At 40.1% G+C, this 18,022-nt stretch overlaps 1 protein-coding gene across 1 annotated transcript; it reads left to right on the top strand.

Annotated features, from left to right (window-relative positions):
* The first annotated feature begins 16,911 nt into the window (after window positions 1–16,911).
* On the top strand, window positions 16,912–17,701 carry LOC137223211 (peptidyl-prolyl cis-trans isomerase A-like). Its single transcript, XM_067734722.1, has 2 exons — window positions 16,912–17,026; window positions 17,367–17,701. The coding sequence occupies exons 1-2, from the start codon at window positions 16,912–16,914 to the stop codon at window positions 17,699–17,701; spliced, it is 450 nt and encodes a 149-aa protein (XP_067590823.1).
* The last annotated feature ends 321 nt before the right edge of the window (window positions 17,702–18,022 follow it).

The raw sequence follows: 18,022 nt of genomic DNA, 5'->3' as shown, positions 1-18,022 counted from the left end.
GCTCTAAAGAGAGTTTTCAAGGAAGAGAGTTTTCTAAAATTTGCAGTTCCTGTCCTCTTAAAATGCAAGTATACAAATGTACAGTAAGAACTGTTTTTTTAAAAGGAAACATTGGTGTACATCTGCATTTGAATAAGCATTACCCAACTATGAAAATATTTTCGATTAAAAATAAAATATTACCCATACTTTCAGCTCTCTTCATTTAAGGGGCTGCAGAGCATCTTAGAAACTGACCTACTTAATCTAAAATTCTTTCTGTAACTATGGTATAGTAACCAGCAAGATGAGATTATAAATTATTCTGTCAGAACTTCCAGCTCACTCTGTCAGCTATAAAACCTATCCCCAGATCTCAGGCTTTAATTCTTCTCTCTCACACAAAAAAGGCAGTATGTTTTATTGGGACAATGGATTCAGTAACCAGACCTCCTACATTTAAATCCTTCAGCCATTGTTGGGAGACTTTGGGAAATTTGCTTAAGTTTTCTGTGTCTCAGTTTCCTCACTTGTAAAATGGGGGTAATAATAGTATCTGCATGTATATTATTGTGAAGATTAAACAAATTAATATTGTGGAGCTCTTAGAACAGCAACTGTCCATACTAATGTTTAGTTATTATTGCACTAACTTTATAACCTCCATTGACTCTCGGTTATGGCTCTCTCCTTGACCTAGGAGAGGTCTCTCCTTGACCTCCTATGAGTCCTCTGCTGGACTGGGCCAGGCCTGCGGCTTCGCTCTCTGTCCTTGGAGAGTCCATCTGAGCAAGAATCCTGCTAAATCAGTTTAGTGAAAATCCCGCACCCTCAATATCTTATCACTCTGACCTGCCTTTAGCAAGAATTCTGTCGAGTGTTCTAGCATGAATCCTTCTCACCCCTGATGATTTCTCTTAGTAATTTTCCATCCACTAACCCCTATCCTCCTGCTTGGCTCTAAATCCCCTCTTGTCCTTTTTGGGGTTGCAGTTGGGTCAGATCTCTGTTGGCTGCCACAACACCCCACGGAGGTAGTCTCCCTTGAATGAAGTCTGCCTGCCTGACTGTCTCTAACAAGTGTCATGAATAATTTTTTCTTTAACATTGCCTTGTCTTTCTCTTTAACTAATCAGTCATCTCTTGATGGTTGGTAGGCAGAGTGGGAGGAGAGGCACATTTTGGAGATGGCTCCAATACTTTAATCTTGTTTCTAATAATTTAACCTCATTTATTAATATTTAAGGTGTTGGTGGTGGGATATTTATGCCTTAACTACTTAGGAGGTTCGAAAAGGAGAATGTGATTAGAGGCACCAAACTGTGAGGGTTAGGAGAATGGACAGCAGGAGTTACACCCACCATAAAAACTGGTATTATAATAAAAATACATTAAATTTTAATAAGGTTGGCACTGCAGTCGCAGTTCATTTGTTGAAATGCATGGATAAGGAACACAATAGCTGCATGTCCTATGCAACTCCTGGTTGGAGGTTTGCTGAGAATGACTGGCTCAAGAGTAAGACCACCAGTTTCCACCTAGGTAGTTTTTATTCTATTATTGTATAGTGAGCATGGAAAACCTTTTTTTTTAATAATAGAAATGGCTTTTAATGACCACATTATGGGTTATGGGAAAGCGCTAAAACACATATCATTCATATAGATACATACATATTTACTGTCCTATTATGTTAGTCCATTCTCCAAAGAATATTTTTTTTTGGTCAATATTTTTTTTAATTGAAGTATAGTTGATTTACAATGTATTAATTTCTGCTGTACAGCAAAGTGATTCAGTTATACATATATACATTCTTTTTTAAAAAATATTCTTTTGCATTATGGTTTATCATAGGATATTGAATATAGCTCTCCGTGCTATACAGTACAATCTTGTTGTTCATCCATTCTATATATAAAAGCTTACATCTGCTAACCCCAGCCTCCCTCTCCATCCCTCCCCCAACCCCCTACCCCGCGGCAACCACCAGTCTGTTCTCTATGTCTGTGATTCTGTTTCTGTTTCATAGATAGGTTCATTTGTGCCATATTTTAGATTCCACATAAAAGGGATATCATACAGTATTTGTCTTTCTCTTTATGACTTAGTTCGCTTAGTATGATAATCTCTAGTTGCATCAATGTTGCTGCAAATGGCAATATTTCTGGTTTTTGATGGCTTTGTAGTATTCCATTGTATATATGTACCACATCTTCTTTATCCATTCATCTGTCGATGGACATTTGGGTTGTTTCCATGTCTTAGCTATTGTGAATAGTGCTGCTATGAACTTAGGGGTGCATGTATCTTTTTGAATTATAGTTTTGTCTGGATATGCCCAGGAGTGGGATTGCTGGATCATATGGTAATTCTATTTTTAGTTTTCTGAGGAAACTCCATACTGTTTTCCACAGTGGCTGCACCAATTTACATTCCCACCAACAGTGTAGGAGAGTTCCGTTTTCTCCACACCCTCTTCAGCATTTGTTATATGTAGACTTTTTAACTGGCCATTCTGACCAGTGTGAGATGATACCTCATTGTAGTTTTCATTTGCATTTCTCTAGTAATTAGCAATGTTGAGCATATTTTCATGTGCCGTCTGTATTTCTTCCCAAAGAATCTCTCTTAAGTGCCAAAAAAATATTCACTGAAATTCATATTGAAAAATGAGACTTTTAGTCTTTAGAACAAAAATGGAGGGGATGGGGGCTTCCCTGGTGGCGTGGTGGTTGAGAGTCCGCCTGACGATGCAGGGGACACGGGTTCGTGCCCCGGTTCGGGAGGATCCCACATGCCGCGGAGCGGCTGGGCCCGTGAGCCATGGCCACTGAGCCTGCACGTCCGGAACCTGTGCTCCGCAACAGGAGAGGCCACAACAATGAGAGGCCCACGTACCGCAAAAAAAAAAAAAAAAAAAAATGGAGGGGATGTAAGGTAACATGCTAAATGTCCTATAGGTAGCAGAAAATGTTGGGGTCTTTTAAAATGTGCACAGACTACATAATGTTACCAATCCTACCCTAGACAATGCATCTAGGAGATTACTCTGTAACCTAAAGAAACACCTATTCAAGGTGGGTTTTGTAGATGAAGAGCCTGAGAAAAGGGTTCTAGTATGTGTACTTTATTGAGCTAATGTTCTTTAGGAAAGGCTGGAGGAAGGGAAGAAGCAGTATGGGAAAGAGCTGAGCAAGGATATCTTCCTAGGTAGAGTCTGGGAAGGAATACGAAGGAGTGAAAATGAGTCAGTCCTCAGTTACCCTTGGACAGGGGAGACTCTCAGTAGTCTCCAGTGAAGTGGTTCCACTTAGCCAAGGTCAAGACTCTGGAGAAAGTCATGGGTATGAGCTGTTAGCCAAGGCCCTCGCAGCAGCTGGAGGATGGCTGCCCCAGCCTGTGAAGGGGATCTGGGCTGGGCTACATTGCACACCACACTGCTGTTCATTGTTCAGTGATGATTTTTAACACATGATGGAAGGAACTTCATTTTGTGCATTCTTTGTATCCCTGGTACTTATCAGTGCCTAGCATATGGTAGGTTTTTAATAAGTTGTTTCCTTCATTTAAATTACATTGAGAGCCTCCTATTGAATTTACAAAGCGATTTCTTAAAAGGGTCATCTAAATTCAGATTTGACGTTGTAGCCTTGTGAAGTAACACTGTGGTGTTTTCCTTCCTGCCCTGTCACCACCCCCTGGCTGCTTACATTTTACAGTCTTCTCTGCATATCAATAGGAGCGGAAGGAAGTGTGGTCTTGTGGCCGGAAGAGTAACTTGAGAACCCGGAGACCTAGCCTCACCTCTTACTGGATACCCAAGAGAAGTCACTGACCCTCTCAAAGCCTCCAATTTGGGGAAAGGAGACCTTAACATGGTCTGTTTTACTTCTGTTTAACTACTTGTGTGTGTCTTACTTCTCTCTTTTTTTAAAAATAAATTTATTTATTTTTGGCTGTGTTGGGTCTTCGTTGCTGCACGCTGGCTTTCTCTAGTTGCGGCGAGCCAGGGCTACTCTTCGTTGCGGTGCGCAGGCTTCTCACTGCGGTGGCTTCTCTCATTACGGAGCACGGGCTCTACGCGTGTAGGCTTCAGTAGTTGTGGCTCGCAGGCTCTAGAGCGCAGGCTCAGTAGTTGTGGCACACGGGGTTAGTTGCCCCGTGGCATGTGGAATCTTCCCGGACCAGGGCTCGAACCCATGTCCCCTGAATTGGCAGGAGGATTCTTAACCACTGCACCACCAGGGAAGTCCCATAGGATACTTTAAAAGCTAGTAAACAGAAAGTTCCTAGACCTCTAAGGGTAAATCTTGAGTATTTCAAAACTTTTCCTACATTATTATCTAGTCTGTTCTCAAGGACTGCGTAGAAATCAGATTCTCCTCTCTAGAAACTGACTCTCACAGGAGAAGACTGCACAACCCCCCTCATTATACAGAGGCAGGACCGGACGGAGAACTCTACTACCCCATCTATCATACCATGGTAGGGCCAGATAGTAAATAGGTTTGGGGAAAGGAAAGTTGGTTTCTGCTGGCTAGTCCCTTCTCAAGCATGGGAACCTTATCCTTCAAGGGATTTAGTTCCCTTCCATATATCACACCCGTATCCAAACATTCTTCTTTCTTAGCCTCCAACCTGCCTCAGAGAGTTTACTGCTCAGGAATGGGTATAGAGATACCTACAGATAAGTTGGGTCATCACTGCTGAGTGCATGGGTGCTGGGGTGGAAAGAACATTAGGGAGAGAGGGAATATGGTAGAAATTTAGCAGTGCTCATCTTAAGTATTTTTCCTCTCATTCCTGGGCACACAGGAACACTTCCCAGCCTCCCTTGAAGTTAATTTGGGGCCATGCTCAGGCTCCAGCCAATGAATTAGAAATGGAAGTGATGTGTGTCATTTCCAGCCTACGGCAGTTGAGAACACAGGTGAATTCTCACTCATCCCCTGCTTCGGTGTCACTGGAAGTCTTGTGTTCCAGATAGAGTAGCTGTAAGGTGAAAGCAACCTGGATTCCCAAGTCATCACTTGGGAGGGAGCTGCTGAACCTCCAGTAGACTCTGCAAGAGTGATCTGGGTAAGGTTTGAGGGTTTGTTTATTCAGGCAACACAGCAGAGCCTCTCCTGACTAATACAGGGAAGGATACAGAAAGAGATGTGATGAGGGGCCCAGAGCCGGCCCTGCTCTCCTCACCACTTTGCAGAGCTGCAAAGAAAGGACCTCTATTCTAGAAAAGGAGACATTAAAAACTCTTTGGGGAAGGTGGACCTTAATATCTGTATGCTTCTGTATTGTCTTTTACAATGGGAATGTACTTCTCATGTCATTTAAAAAATAAAAAAAGAAGAAAAAGGCTTCGGGCAACTTTGAGAAGAAGGCTTTCTGATGAGGAATTTGGAAGACTGCCACATCCCTCAAAACTGTTTCTTTCATTTATAGAAAGATTTATTTGGGTTACCAAATGCCCATTTAAAAAATGACTCAGTGAGGCCGCGTAAACAGAGTGAATTCCTGCACTGGTATGATTTCAATCACAAATACTGGTGGTTACTGCCTGAAGACACAGCCTGGGTCAGCTTCACTTGGCAGGTTGATGGTGTAGAATGCCAACTTGCTCCAGTTGGTCAAGCCTGACTTTTGTCCCCTCACAATGCTGAACAACAATACTCAAAACTCTTTCAGCAAAATGGGATGGTTTATGTGGATGAAGTGTATTTCCTGCCAGTAGCCTGAAATGCTTTGTAGAAGAATATAAAGTAAAATAAGATAGTAAATAATTAAGTGCTGCTGACTTGTAAAAAATGTGGGATGACCACTCTTCTGAATAAATCACAAGAACTCAGAGAGGCTGGTTTGCATACGTCCATGAAACATCAGTTCACTGTCCTCCGAGAAAACGAGTCTTCTTTATTCATGCTGTCGGTGGCACCAGGAACTGAATAAGACAATAAAAATCAGCTTCATAAATTCTGCTTCACAACCTTGGTAGCACCATGTGGCTTAGATGCTCCCAGCAAGTCTGCCACATAAATATACCTTCACAGAAACTTCTATTTGTCACCAAATATTGAAGAGAAAGAGGCCCAGATGAACAAGAAAAACTTGAGCTCTTCTCTCTCCCCATTCCTCTACTTCCCTGCTGCCTACACTTCCCAAAACTATGAAAACCTCTCTCATCCGTCACTGATTCTCCTCAGTGATCAACTGTTCACACATGGGCAAGAACTCAGTGAATTTTCCCCGTAAGCCTTTTATCTCTCATTGTGGAGCCGTGGCTATTTGACCCATTGAAGGGATTTCACACATCAACGCTCAGACAGAATGTTTGGGGGATAAAGGGCCTATGCAATCACATGAGGATTATTAGCAGGTTGGTCTAGAAATGGAAACTGATCAAAATCATTTCATGCCACTGGGGTGAAGTCAAAAAATCACAGCTCTGCCAGTCTCTCCTCTTCCAAAGGCATCCTGCTCTCCTAAATGAAGATCTAGAAGGCTTCTGGAAGGCCTGTCTCTATGAGCTCTCAGTGGTGGCCTGCTTTCTCCCCGCCCTGGACTCGGCCTTGACTTTGCATGAATTCTCTGGAACACGCCTTCTTCTATCTCCAGGCCCCGCCCTGTCTTAGCCTCCTGAGCAGGAGTTTGGGCCGCCCTCCCTACTTCCAAATTTTAACATTTCCCCTTCCTATGCTCTTAAGGATGGAGGTGGATACTTTGCTTTTTCTAGGAAACTTGGTTTTGTCTTCATTATAGAAATATATTTTTATCCCACCCCTTTTCTGAAATTTTGCAATGCTCTGATTTAATAAGGAAATGCCCTAGGTTACTTGATATAAGAAAATGGGTTTGTTATTACTTTTTAAAGCCTCATTTTAGCATCCATTCATTATTAGAGGCCCCCAGGATTCCAAAACTCTCCAAGCAAATGCATACACATATCATCACACTTTTTTTTACATATTGTGAGGACTCTTTCATTAAGCCTGCGTAATTATATTGAAGTTAAATTGGTCTGCAAGAACAGAAACTGTGACTCACTCAGTACTTAAACCCAATTCCAAGTTACTATGATAAAACAAGTATTTGTTTTTGATTCTCCATCTGTTTCTGTGTTACATCTTATTCTCTCCAAAAATAATTGGAAATTTTTAGAAAAGTCTTAAGATTTCCATTGAGGAAAATTGATTCATTGACTATGTTGTAAATACTGAACTAACTGGAGTAACAAATAATGATTCCTTCAAGTTGTCTAAGTTTTATTTTTGGAACTAAAATTCCAAAAATTAGATGGACTAATGGGTGTTTTTTTAGTATAAAATATCTTAATAATAAAATTACTGAATATAAACACCCTGATGGTTTTCCTGTTGCAACTTTAAGTTGTTATGTTATTTGAGTAGCTTGAAATCTTCACAAGTCTTGGGCAACATGCCATGTATTGTAGGTTGAATATTGATCGATGTATATATATTTTTTCATTTATTTATTTATTCATTTATTTAATTTTTGGCTGCATTGGGTCTTTGCTGCTGCATACGGGTTTTCTTTAGTTGTTGAGAGCGGGGGCTACTCTTGGTTTCGGTGCACGGGCTTCTCATTGTGATGGTTTCTCTTGTTGTGGATCACAGGCCCTAGGCACACAGGCTTCAGTAGTTGTGGCATATGGGCTCAGTAGTTGTGGCTCGTGGGCTCTAGAGCGCAGGCTCAGTAGTTGTGCGCAGGCTCAGTAGTTGTGGTGCACGGGCTTAGTTGCTCCACAGCCTGTGGGATCTTCCCGGACCAGGGCTCAAACCCATGTCCCCTGCATTAGCAGGCGGATTCTTAACCACTGTGCCACCAGGGAAGCCCCTATGTTTATGTTGATCTATGAACATTTATAACCATTAAAGCAAGAGGCTATATTATTAAAATGTTTAGGGTCATACAGAATAACATACAGAGTTATGCAAAAACTCTACTTAGCCTACAGTTTCCTTCCCTCCAATATCACACTAATAACCTGGGATGTTAGCTAGGAGGTACAACAGAAGAACTGGGGTTTTATTGTCTCTATGTTCCTCTCATGTTGTTTGTGAGTGTTGAAGAACCATGGAATGATCAAAAGGGAGACAGCAGAAGTCAGAAAAAACGTAGAAGTTGCAAGAAATACAGAATAGCCAGTCCCTTAATAAACTGGTATTAATGGTACTTTCAACTATTGATTAAGCAAATAAATGAATGGGGTGAGGATTTCCAGTTTGCTAGGGCTGTCATACAAAGTCCCACAGACTGGATGGCTTAAACAACAAAAAATTATTTTCTCGCAGTCCTGGAGGCTGGAAGTCCAAGGTCAAGCGTTAGCAACTTTGTTTCTCTTGAGGCCTCTCTCCTTGGCTTGTGGACAGCCTTCTTCTCCCTCTGTCTTCACATCGTTTTGCCTCTGTACATGTCCGTGTCCTAATTTCTTCTTAAAAGGACCTAGTCATATTTGATTAGAGCCCGCTCCCACAACCTCATTCAAATGTAGTCACCTATTTAAAGTCACCTATCTTTAAATATAGTCACATTTGAGGTACTGGAAGTTAGGACTTCAACATATAAATTTTAGGGGGTCCTGAAATTCAGCCCATAACAGGGTCCTGACCAAGCCACCTGCTGAAAAACCCCAAAATTCCATTTATAATATGCAAAGCATCTTTTCAAATGCATCAATGAGCTGAGAGGGGAAAAAAAGATAAACACAAAGACCAAAACCAAGTTAAAATGGGAAACTCGGTTCCCATTTTAACTTGGCTTTGGTCTTTGTGTAGCAGTGAAACTGGTTTCACTTTGGGGGTACTTGTCAAAATCCGGTGACCTTAAGCACCTTAAGTTTTTTTTGTTTTCATTTTTGTTTTTCTTTAATTTGCAGGGAGCAGAGAACAGGAGATGAAACCCAAGACCTACCCAAAGTGAGGAATCTAATTAGAGCTCCCCAAAACCAAAGGGATAAACACTCAGTATAAGGGTGAGCTAGAAATAAGCCTGTCCCCTACTCATGCCACCAAATCATGGGACCGCAAGGAAAACTGTCACTCTTGAACCATGGCGTTAGGTAGAGGGAAAAGTATTCCTCCTAATCATTCACAGTTACAAACCAGCCTCAAGCAGGTTTGTAGCCTGAATTTATGCTACTTTTGTTGCCCCCAAACCCCTAAAGTTTAGAATTTAATTTAAAGTAGTCTTAGGTTGGTCTTGCTCCCAGGTATCTGGCAGAAGTGTTCTGGTTATTGACTGCTGGACAAAAAATCCACACTCCCTCCAACTCTGCAGGAATGCTATTATACTCGTGGATTCTGTGGGTCAAGAATTTGGAAAGTGCAAAACAGGGACAACTTATCTTTGCTCCAAGGTATCTGGTGGCTATCTGAGAAGACTTGAAGACCGGGAGGTGACTCAGGGGCCGGAAGCTATAATTACCTGCAAGTTAGTTTACCCGCAGGTCTGGTGGTTGATACAGGCTGTTGTCTAGGACTTCAGCTGAGGCTATTGGTGAGAATACCTACATATGACCTTTCTATGTGGCTACATGGGCTTTCTTACAGCACGGTGGCTGCTTCCAAGCCCAAACTATCTGAAGAGAAGTAGGGTTAAACTGTGTTGCCTTTTATCTCCCAGCCTTGGAAGTCACATAGAGTTACGAGCCCTCCCTGATTCAAGGAGCAGGAACAAAGACCCTGCTCCCCCATGGGAGGATTGTCAAAGCCACATTGTAAGAAACGTATATGAAATGGGGGATATTGTGGTTGCCATGTTTGGAACCTACAATCTACCATCCAGAAGCATAGGCAAATTCTTTTTGAAAGAGCATTTTTTCAACTCAAGGTTTCAAAGTTTTTCATCAGATAAAGTTTCAAAGAATAGCAGTACAAGAATCACAAAATACATAAAATTCATAAAGAAAGAAGGCATGTTACGCAAGAGCCAGCAAAAGTAACCAACAGAAGAACCAGACTCACAAACCTTCAGATATTGGAATTATGAAACACAGAAAATAAAATAACTATGCTTAATATGTCCAAAGGAATAAAGGTTTAAAAATATGAATTCGGAAGAAATGACTCTAAAATTGACCATGCAGATTTGAAAAAGAACCAGCAAGAATTTCTAATAATAAAAATATAAGAAATAGGGCTTCCCTGGTGGCGCAGTGGTTGAGAGTCCGCCTGCTGATGCAGGGGACACGGGTTTGTGGCCTGGTCCGGGAAGATCCCCCATGCCGCGGAGCGGCTGGGCCCATGAGCCATGGCCACTGAGCCTGCGCGTCCGGAGCCTGTGCTCTGCAATGGGAGAGGCCACAACAGTGAGAGGCCCACGTACCACAAAAAAAAAAAAAAAAAATATATATATATATATATATATATATAAATATATATATATAATAAAATAAAATTTGAAACTCAATTGACAAGCTAAACAGCAGATTAGCCTCATTAAAGAAAAAAAGTCATGAACTGGACTATAGATCTGAGGAAATTATGTAGATTACAGCACAGAGAGTCAAAGTGAGAGCAAATATGAAATAGAGACTAAACAACATGGAGAGTAGAGGAAAATACCTACTAGAGTTGAAAAACAAGAGGAGAGAGAGAATGAGTTAGAAGCAATATTTGAAGAGAAAAGATCTGATAATTTTTATGAATTTTATTGAATTTTATTTCATTTTTATGAACCAATGAAAAAGATATCAGCTGACAGTTTTAGAATTAGCCATGAACCCCAAGCAGGATATATAAGAGGAAATCCACACCTAGACACATAGTGCAGCAATCCAGAAAAAAAGAAGATATTTAAAAGTCTATCCTTCCAAGGAGTAACAATTATGCTGACGTCAGACTTCTCAACAAATATATGAAAGCCCTAAGTCAGTAGATATCTTCAAAGATGTCATCCTAAAATTATATACCTGGAAAAAATATCATTCAATAATGAGGATGAAACAAAGGCATTTTCAAAAACAAGAAAATGCAGAAAGAGTTTATCACCAATATATCTCAACAGAGGATGTTCCAAAAGATTGAAAGAAGGAAAGTGATTTGAGATGGAAAGTCTAAGACGCAAGGATGAATGGCAAGCAAAGAAAGTAGGAAAATCTAAATAAATACAGACTATATATTATAAATATATATTTATATCATATACAAATATATTTAAATATAAAACAATATGAATAATATCTTTTTGGGTTAAAAATACCCAACAATTGCACATAAATCAGGAAGGAATAATCAAGAGCAAAAGTGTTTCAAAGATCCTCCTCTTATTTAGAAGTTAAAGATACTACATGATAAATTTCTAAAGTAACCACTAAAATAATAGAAATGGAATGAATAAAACAAGAAAAATTACTCAGATAATCAAAAATAGTCATGACAGGAGGAAAAAATATATAACGGGAGATATAAAATAATATCTTAGAACTAAATTACCCTAGTAACCTAACAAATGTAAGTAAATGGGCTAAAGGCTCCATTAAAAAAAAAAAACCTATCAGACTGGATAACAACAACAAAATCCAGCTATGAGCTGTTTACATGTGTGCTGGCTCTTCCTTACTCTTCTCTGCCTGGCTCTGGGCCCAGCTCTAAGCTCTGTGTCCCCTGAGATCTTTTGCTTTCTAACTTCTGGTTGGGTTTGGCCAATAGCAGATAGGGGCAATAGATCACAAGGCAGGAGGAGAAAATAAGGGTATCAGTTCCCCTAGTTTCCCTCCCTGCTGGGCCTGAGTTTTTCAGTGGTTGTGTTGTCTCTACTTAAGACCACTGGTCCTGCAGGTGCCCCCTCTCCCAGCAACAGTTTATATTGGATTCCAGTAACACTATTTCCTTTCTTTGACCGTTCAGTGCTAGGGTATACATGCTTTTCCGTTTCTAGTACCTGAGTACTTCACCATCTTTTATTGGTTCCCTTAATGCTGCCCATACCTTTATAAAGAATTTCTTCATTAAACTCTCTTCAGTTAACATTTTGAGTGCACTGCCTTTTTATTTCCTGCCAGGATCCTGACTCACAACAGGAGACACACCTAAAACATAAGGATACTAAGAGATTGAAAATAAAAGGTTGAAAATGTTATAGCATGCAAATACCAACTCCCCAAAAGCTGATGTCACTACATTAAAATGTACTTTAAGATTAAAAAGCAATATTAGAGATAAAAGATATAAGATGAAAAATTCACTTCATCAGTAATACAGCATTACTACCGTAGCCTCAAATTACATGAAGTGAAAAGAACAGAGAATTAGATAAATCTTTCAAACTAATAGTGAGTAAAAAAGATTAAAATGATCTAAAAATAAGAGTTTGCTTTCAAAAAGTACACCATACTTTTGAATGGCTTTATGACAGGCTGTTTATTTTTCTAATTTTATGTTTTCTTAGAGTAATATAACCCTTAGTTTGTATTTACCTGAGAAGAAATTGGTTGGCAGCAGAGAAGGACAAGTACAAATGTAGAAGGTGGCCAGAGGAAGCCAGTTATAGTTTAAAAACTCATCTCTCGGGGCTTCCCTGGTGGCGCAGTGGTTGAGAGTCCGCCTGCCGATGCAGGGCACATGGGTTCGCGCCCCGGTCTGGGAGGATCCCGCGTGCTGCAGAGTGGCTAAGCCCACGAGCCACGGCCGCTGAGCCTGCGCGTCCGGAGCCTGTGCTCCGCAACGGGAGAGGCCACAGCAGTGAGAGGCCCGCGTACCGCAAAACAAAACAAACAAACAAACAAAAAACACTAATCTTTCTTGCAATGAATATGACTAAGCATTAATATCATTAATAAATATTACCGACCTAAGAAAAATACTAAAATTCTAAAATGGACATGACAATGATAATTTATGAAACAGAAGCTAAAAATGACTAAATAAACAAATGGAAAAATGTTCAACTTCACTAGCAAAGAAAATAAAACAATACATTATTTTCATATAAAGTTAACAAAAAATTCTTTTAAAACTAGATCTAATACCCAAAGCTGTCTAGGATAAAATAGACACTGTCATGTACTGCTGGTGGGAGTAAAAAATTAAGGCAAGTTATTTCCTTTATAACACTTGACCCAGTAATTCCATTTCTGGGAATCTATCCCAGAAAATAATTTGAATTAATGATAGAGATTCAAGTACAAAAAGGGAATGTTATTGATAATATATTTGTTAAAAGACAAGAATGCTCTTCTCTTTCTTTTCCCCTTTCCTTCTTTCTCCCTTCCATTCAGTTGTTCACTTCTTGAGCAATTCAACCCCAAACGCATTAGGCTGGGGCTCTGCAAAGTAGGTGTCCCCGTAGGTGAGTGGGGGAAGAGCCACGGTAGCCTATGTGGGATGGCAGAGCACCACTGGAGAAAAGTGTCTCTGCAGGGGATTGACTCAACTCAGGATGCAGGAGCCCCAGCAGTAAGAGGAGAGCCTCTGTGGAAGGGTAGAGGGGTAGCCCAGAGCAGGGTGTCATAGCCCAATCAAGGTGAGGAGGGCATTTGCAGGGGTGAGAGTGTGGTGGCCATTAGGGGAAACAGTTACATATAGGGGATTGGTCAAGTAAGTAAATATATTGAGGCTAAGGGAGCCAGGTTTCTCACTTCTACAGAAACAAGTTACAATTATATAAAGGGAGAAAATAAGAATGAGATATTGGCTTAGAATTGGGGATATTGGTATAAACTCATGGCTGTCAATATAACAAAATAGATATAAAAAATAAAAACAAACACAGATATAAACACATGTATGTATATGTACATATGTCTGTTCTGAGGGTTTGGGAGCAGTGTCACCACTATAGCAAGGAGCCCACTAGTGCATAGATATTGGTTTCTAAATATTCTTCTCCACTAAAAGGAACCAGGGCTCTTCAGAGAAATAGATGATTCCAATGTTGGGGCAGGGAATGTACAATAAAGCTGGAGCATCTTGCACCAGAAAGTAAGGGTGGGTTCAGAGAGTAATGGGATCATTTCCAAAGGACACATAAGTCATTGACTAAAATAGAATGGGTCATACTCATTCAAATGATATCAACAAATGGATGAATTGACTGCTTGAAAAGGAATGACTGTTTAAATAGTCTTTAAGTATCTCCCTACAAAATATTTACTATTTATAAGGGGGGAAAGATGTAACCATGCGCTGGAAAAGCCTGGAAGACACCACCTTAATAAAGTGATCTAAGTTAACATCACCATTGATGGGACAAATTGAAATCATGCGTCATCTGATAGGATACAATGAGAAGAACACAGCATTGTTTCTGGAATACACGTACCAAAGACACATGACTTGAATCCAATTATGAGGAAAGATCTAACAAACCTACACGGAGGAGCATTTTACAGAATAACTAACTTGTAATCTTTAAAAGGATCAAGGAAATGAACATCAAGGGAAGGGTGAGGAACTGTTCCAGACGGAAGGAAACTAAAGAGACATGACAACTAAACACAATGATTTACTCTGGACTAGATCTTTTACTATAAAAAAAATTATTGGAACAACTACTGAAACATGAATAAGTTCTGAGGATTAGAGGGTAGTAGTGGATCAACATTGCTTTCCTAATTTTGGTGGTTGTGTTATGGAAAATGTCCTTGCTTGTGGATAACACACACTAAGGCATTTAGGGAGACAAGAGGATTAAGCATCACGTTGGCAACTTATTCTCAGATGATTTGGGGAAAAAAAGTTATTTGTTCTGTTCTTTCAACTTTCTCTAAACTTGAGATTGTTTCCAAATAAAAAGTTTTTAAATATAGAAACAATCTAAATATCAAATAGCCTAGTAGACTTTCCATAATCTGGGTCCAACTTCTCTAACTTCATCTGTCACCAACCCACCAGGCGCCCATCCCAATGCTCAACTGTTTGGTCAATGTTCTCACACCCTACACAGTGTAGTTCAATTCAGCTAGACCATATTTCGTCCCTTTATGCACCTGAATGTTCTATTTTCCTTCAAGATTTGATTCAAAAGTTTCCCCTAGAATATGGTTCTCTCTTCTCAGTGTGATTAGCTGTCCCTCCAGCTCTCGCAGCATCTGGGGCTTCTCTTGATCTTACAGAGGGCACTCCTTATGTCATTAATGTACTCAACTCTCTTCCCCTCTGAGCTTCTTGAGACAGGGACTGTGTCTTCTTGATCCAACATTCCTCATTGCCTGACAGTGAGTAGATTCTCATAAATCTTTGTTAAATCAAAGGATAAATAAACAAATGAACTGGTCTTCTGCAAATACAATCAGTCCTTCCTCCACAATCCATTCTCAATGGAATAGCTAGAGTGACTCATGCCTCTTTCTCCTGAAATGTCTCTCTAGGGCTCTCTACAAAGCTTAACATTGCGCCAGAGGCAAAGGGAAAATATTTAAGAGATTCAGATCCATTTTCATGGAGCAGGCTATGAAGGGTGAATTTGGAGCTGAGAGACAATAAATTGATAACTAGCATAGAGTCTATAGTAATTCTTTTAGGATTCACTAACTAATAGAGCATAAAGTGCCAAAGAGTAACTATAACTTCAGAAATACCTCAAAATATGTTGACATGTCTGAGTCACTATGCTTTTTTAATAGACATATTATTTGGTGAGCCTATGGTTTTGGAAGTCTCTGGCACAACACCAAAGCCCTTGGGAACTGCTAGTCGAGAAGGTGGTGTACAAATATCTTTGCATAGACATAATGCCCTTTACAATCTGCCTATGTTATCTTCCCAGATTCCTTTCACAAGACTTTTCCAGATTCTTTTCACAAGACTTTCTCTACATTCTTTCTACAGTCTAACCAAATCAGAATAACCTGGCAAATTCTTTCTCATCCTTCAAGACCCTTTTCAAATTCTACCCTTTTTCCTAAGCTTTTCCTGACAACCCTGGCACAGTTATTCTCTCCATCTGCTCTATTCCCACTGAAGAAAATGTATAGAATACATGCAAATTCCTTTTTGTGGGGGATAGAGATAAATAGTTATAAAATATCAAGCACTATTCTAATTACCTTATACTTTATATGCTTTATACTTTATATACCTCATATACTTTATAAAATTCTTTATATAATTCTTAAAAACCTTAATAAGTGGCTACAACAATTAATATCTCCATTTTGCAAATGAGGAAACAGAAGCTTAGGTTGTGTAATTCTCATTTAGCTATTGAGGAGCAGAGCTGGAAAATGTACCCAGACCTGGGCAATTCCAAAACTCATGTACTAAACCATTATGCAATATATCCTTCCAATATTATCACTTATCAGAGTGTATTGTAATATTTTAGTTTGCATACATGTTGCCTCCCTGGATAAAACTCTTTCAGAGACTGAATCTTACCCACCTTTGTATTCTCAGCATTTACACAGTGCCTGGAAAATAATAAGGGCTCAGTATTTTTTTTCTGGGGTGAATAAATAGCAATTGTACAGAGAGCAGTTAAATATAAATCAAAGTACTTCCTGATTGAATAGGAAAGTAATGGTACAGACAGTAAGTGGTCTTAGAGGCTCTGAGAAAAGAAAGATCCATGCGTACCGTAGCATTCATGAAGACTTCATTGTGGTCTGAAGCCAGACCTTAACTCAAAAAGAGAATTTGATCTGACAAGAGGAAAAAAGATATAGGAGCAAAAGTCAAGGCAAAAGAACCTGCAATGAACATGATGTGTGTATGGTGCATTAGTGAACCCACCCTCAGGATAATGTAGAGGGAAACAAAGGCTGATATTGGATCAGAAGGGTGGGGGCAATTTGCAGAGCATTTTGGAAGTCATGTTGAGGGATTTGGATAGCATGGAAGAAAAGACTAAGAGCGAGACTTCTGGTTTCATGTGGAGTTTGCATTCCAGAACCACCAGTAGCTGGGTCATCTGGGAGTTTCCTAAATGTTCTAAAATTCTTCTGGCCTTGAAGACACCACCACCTCAGAGCTGATGGCCATGGATGGTGGGCCCTCAGGCCACATCTCCTATGAGCTGTTTGCAGACAAATTTCCAAAGACAGCAGAAAACTTCTGTGCTCTGAGCACCGGGGAGAAAGGATTTGGTTGTAAAGCTTCCTGGTTTTTGTTTGTTTGTTTTGTTTTGTTTTTAAATGTTAAGCCTTCTTTTAATTTATTTATTTTTATTTTTGCTGTGTTGGGTCTTCGTTTCTGTGCAAGGGCTTTCTCTACTTGTGGCAAGCAGGGGCCACTCTTCATCACGGTGCGCGGGCCTCTCACTGTCGTGGCCTCTTGTTGCAGAGCACAGGCTCCAGACGCGCAGGCTCAGTAGTTGTGGCTCACGGGACTCGTTGCTCCGCGGCATGTGGGATCTTCCCAGACCAAGGGCTCGAGCCTGTGTCCCCTGCATTAGCAGGCAGATTCTCAACCATTGCGCCACCAGGGAAGCCCAAGCTTCCTGTTTTCACAGAATTATTCCGGGATTTATGTGCCAGGGTGATGACTTCACACGCCATAATGGCACAGGTGGCAAGTCCATCTCTGGGGAGAAATTTGATGAGACTTTCATCCTGAGTCATACCAGTCCTGGCACCTTGTCCACGGCAAGTGCTGGATCCAACACAAACGATTACCAGGTTTTCATCTGCACTGCCAAGACTGAGCAGTTGGATGGCAAGCATGCGGTCTTTGGCAAGGTGAGAGAGGACATGAATATTTTGGGAGTCATAGAGTACTTGCAGCCCAAGAATGGCAAAGACCAGCAAGAATATCGCCGTTGCTGACTGTGGACAAATCTAATAAATTTGACTTGTAGGAAAAAAAAAAATCTTCCAGTTGTACAAGAATATTTACAGGACTCTTCTGAGGATTAAAATAATTAACCCATGTAAAAAAGAACTTAGTGTAGCAGTCAGCACAGAGCAAATACTCAGTATATATTAGTGGTTAATGTTGTAATTATTGAATATTATTAATGGGAGCCACATTCTAGAACCACATGATATTAGTAATATTCTAGAAATCTTAATCCTTCTGTAGGAATGGGGGAAACTGGAACTTGAAGACAAGTTAGGGGATTATTGAAATAATCTTGGCCTATAGTT

The sequence above is a fragment of the Pseudorca crassidens genome, chromosome 4 (genome assembly GCF_039906515.1).
Source record: "Pseudorca crassidens isolate mPseCra1 chromosome 4, mPseCra1.hap1, whole genome shotgun sequence".
NCBI classification, from domain to species: Eukaryota; Metazoa; Chordata; class Mammalia; order Artiodactyla; family Delphinidae; genus Pseudorca; species Pseudorca crassidens.
The sequence above is the reverse complement of the archived record's forward strand: the minus strand, read 5'-3'. Positions and strand labels throughout refer to the sequence as shown.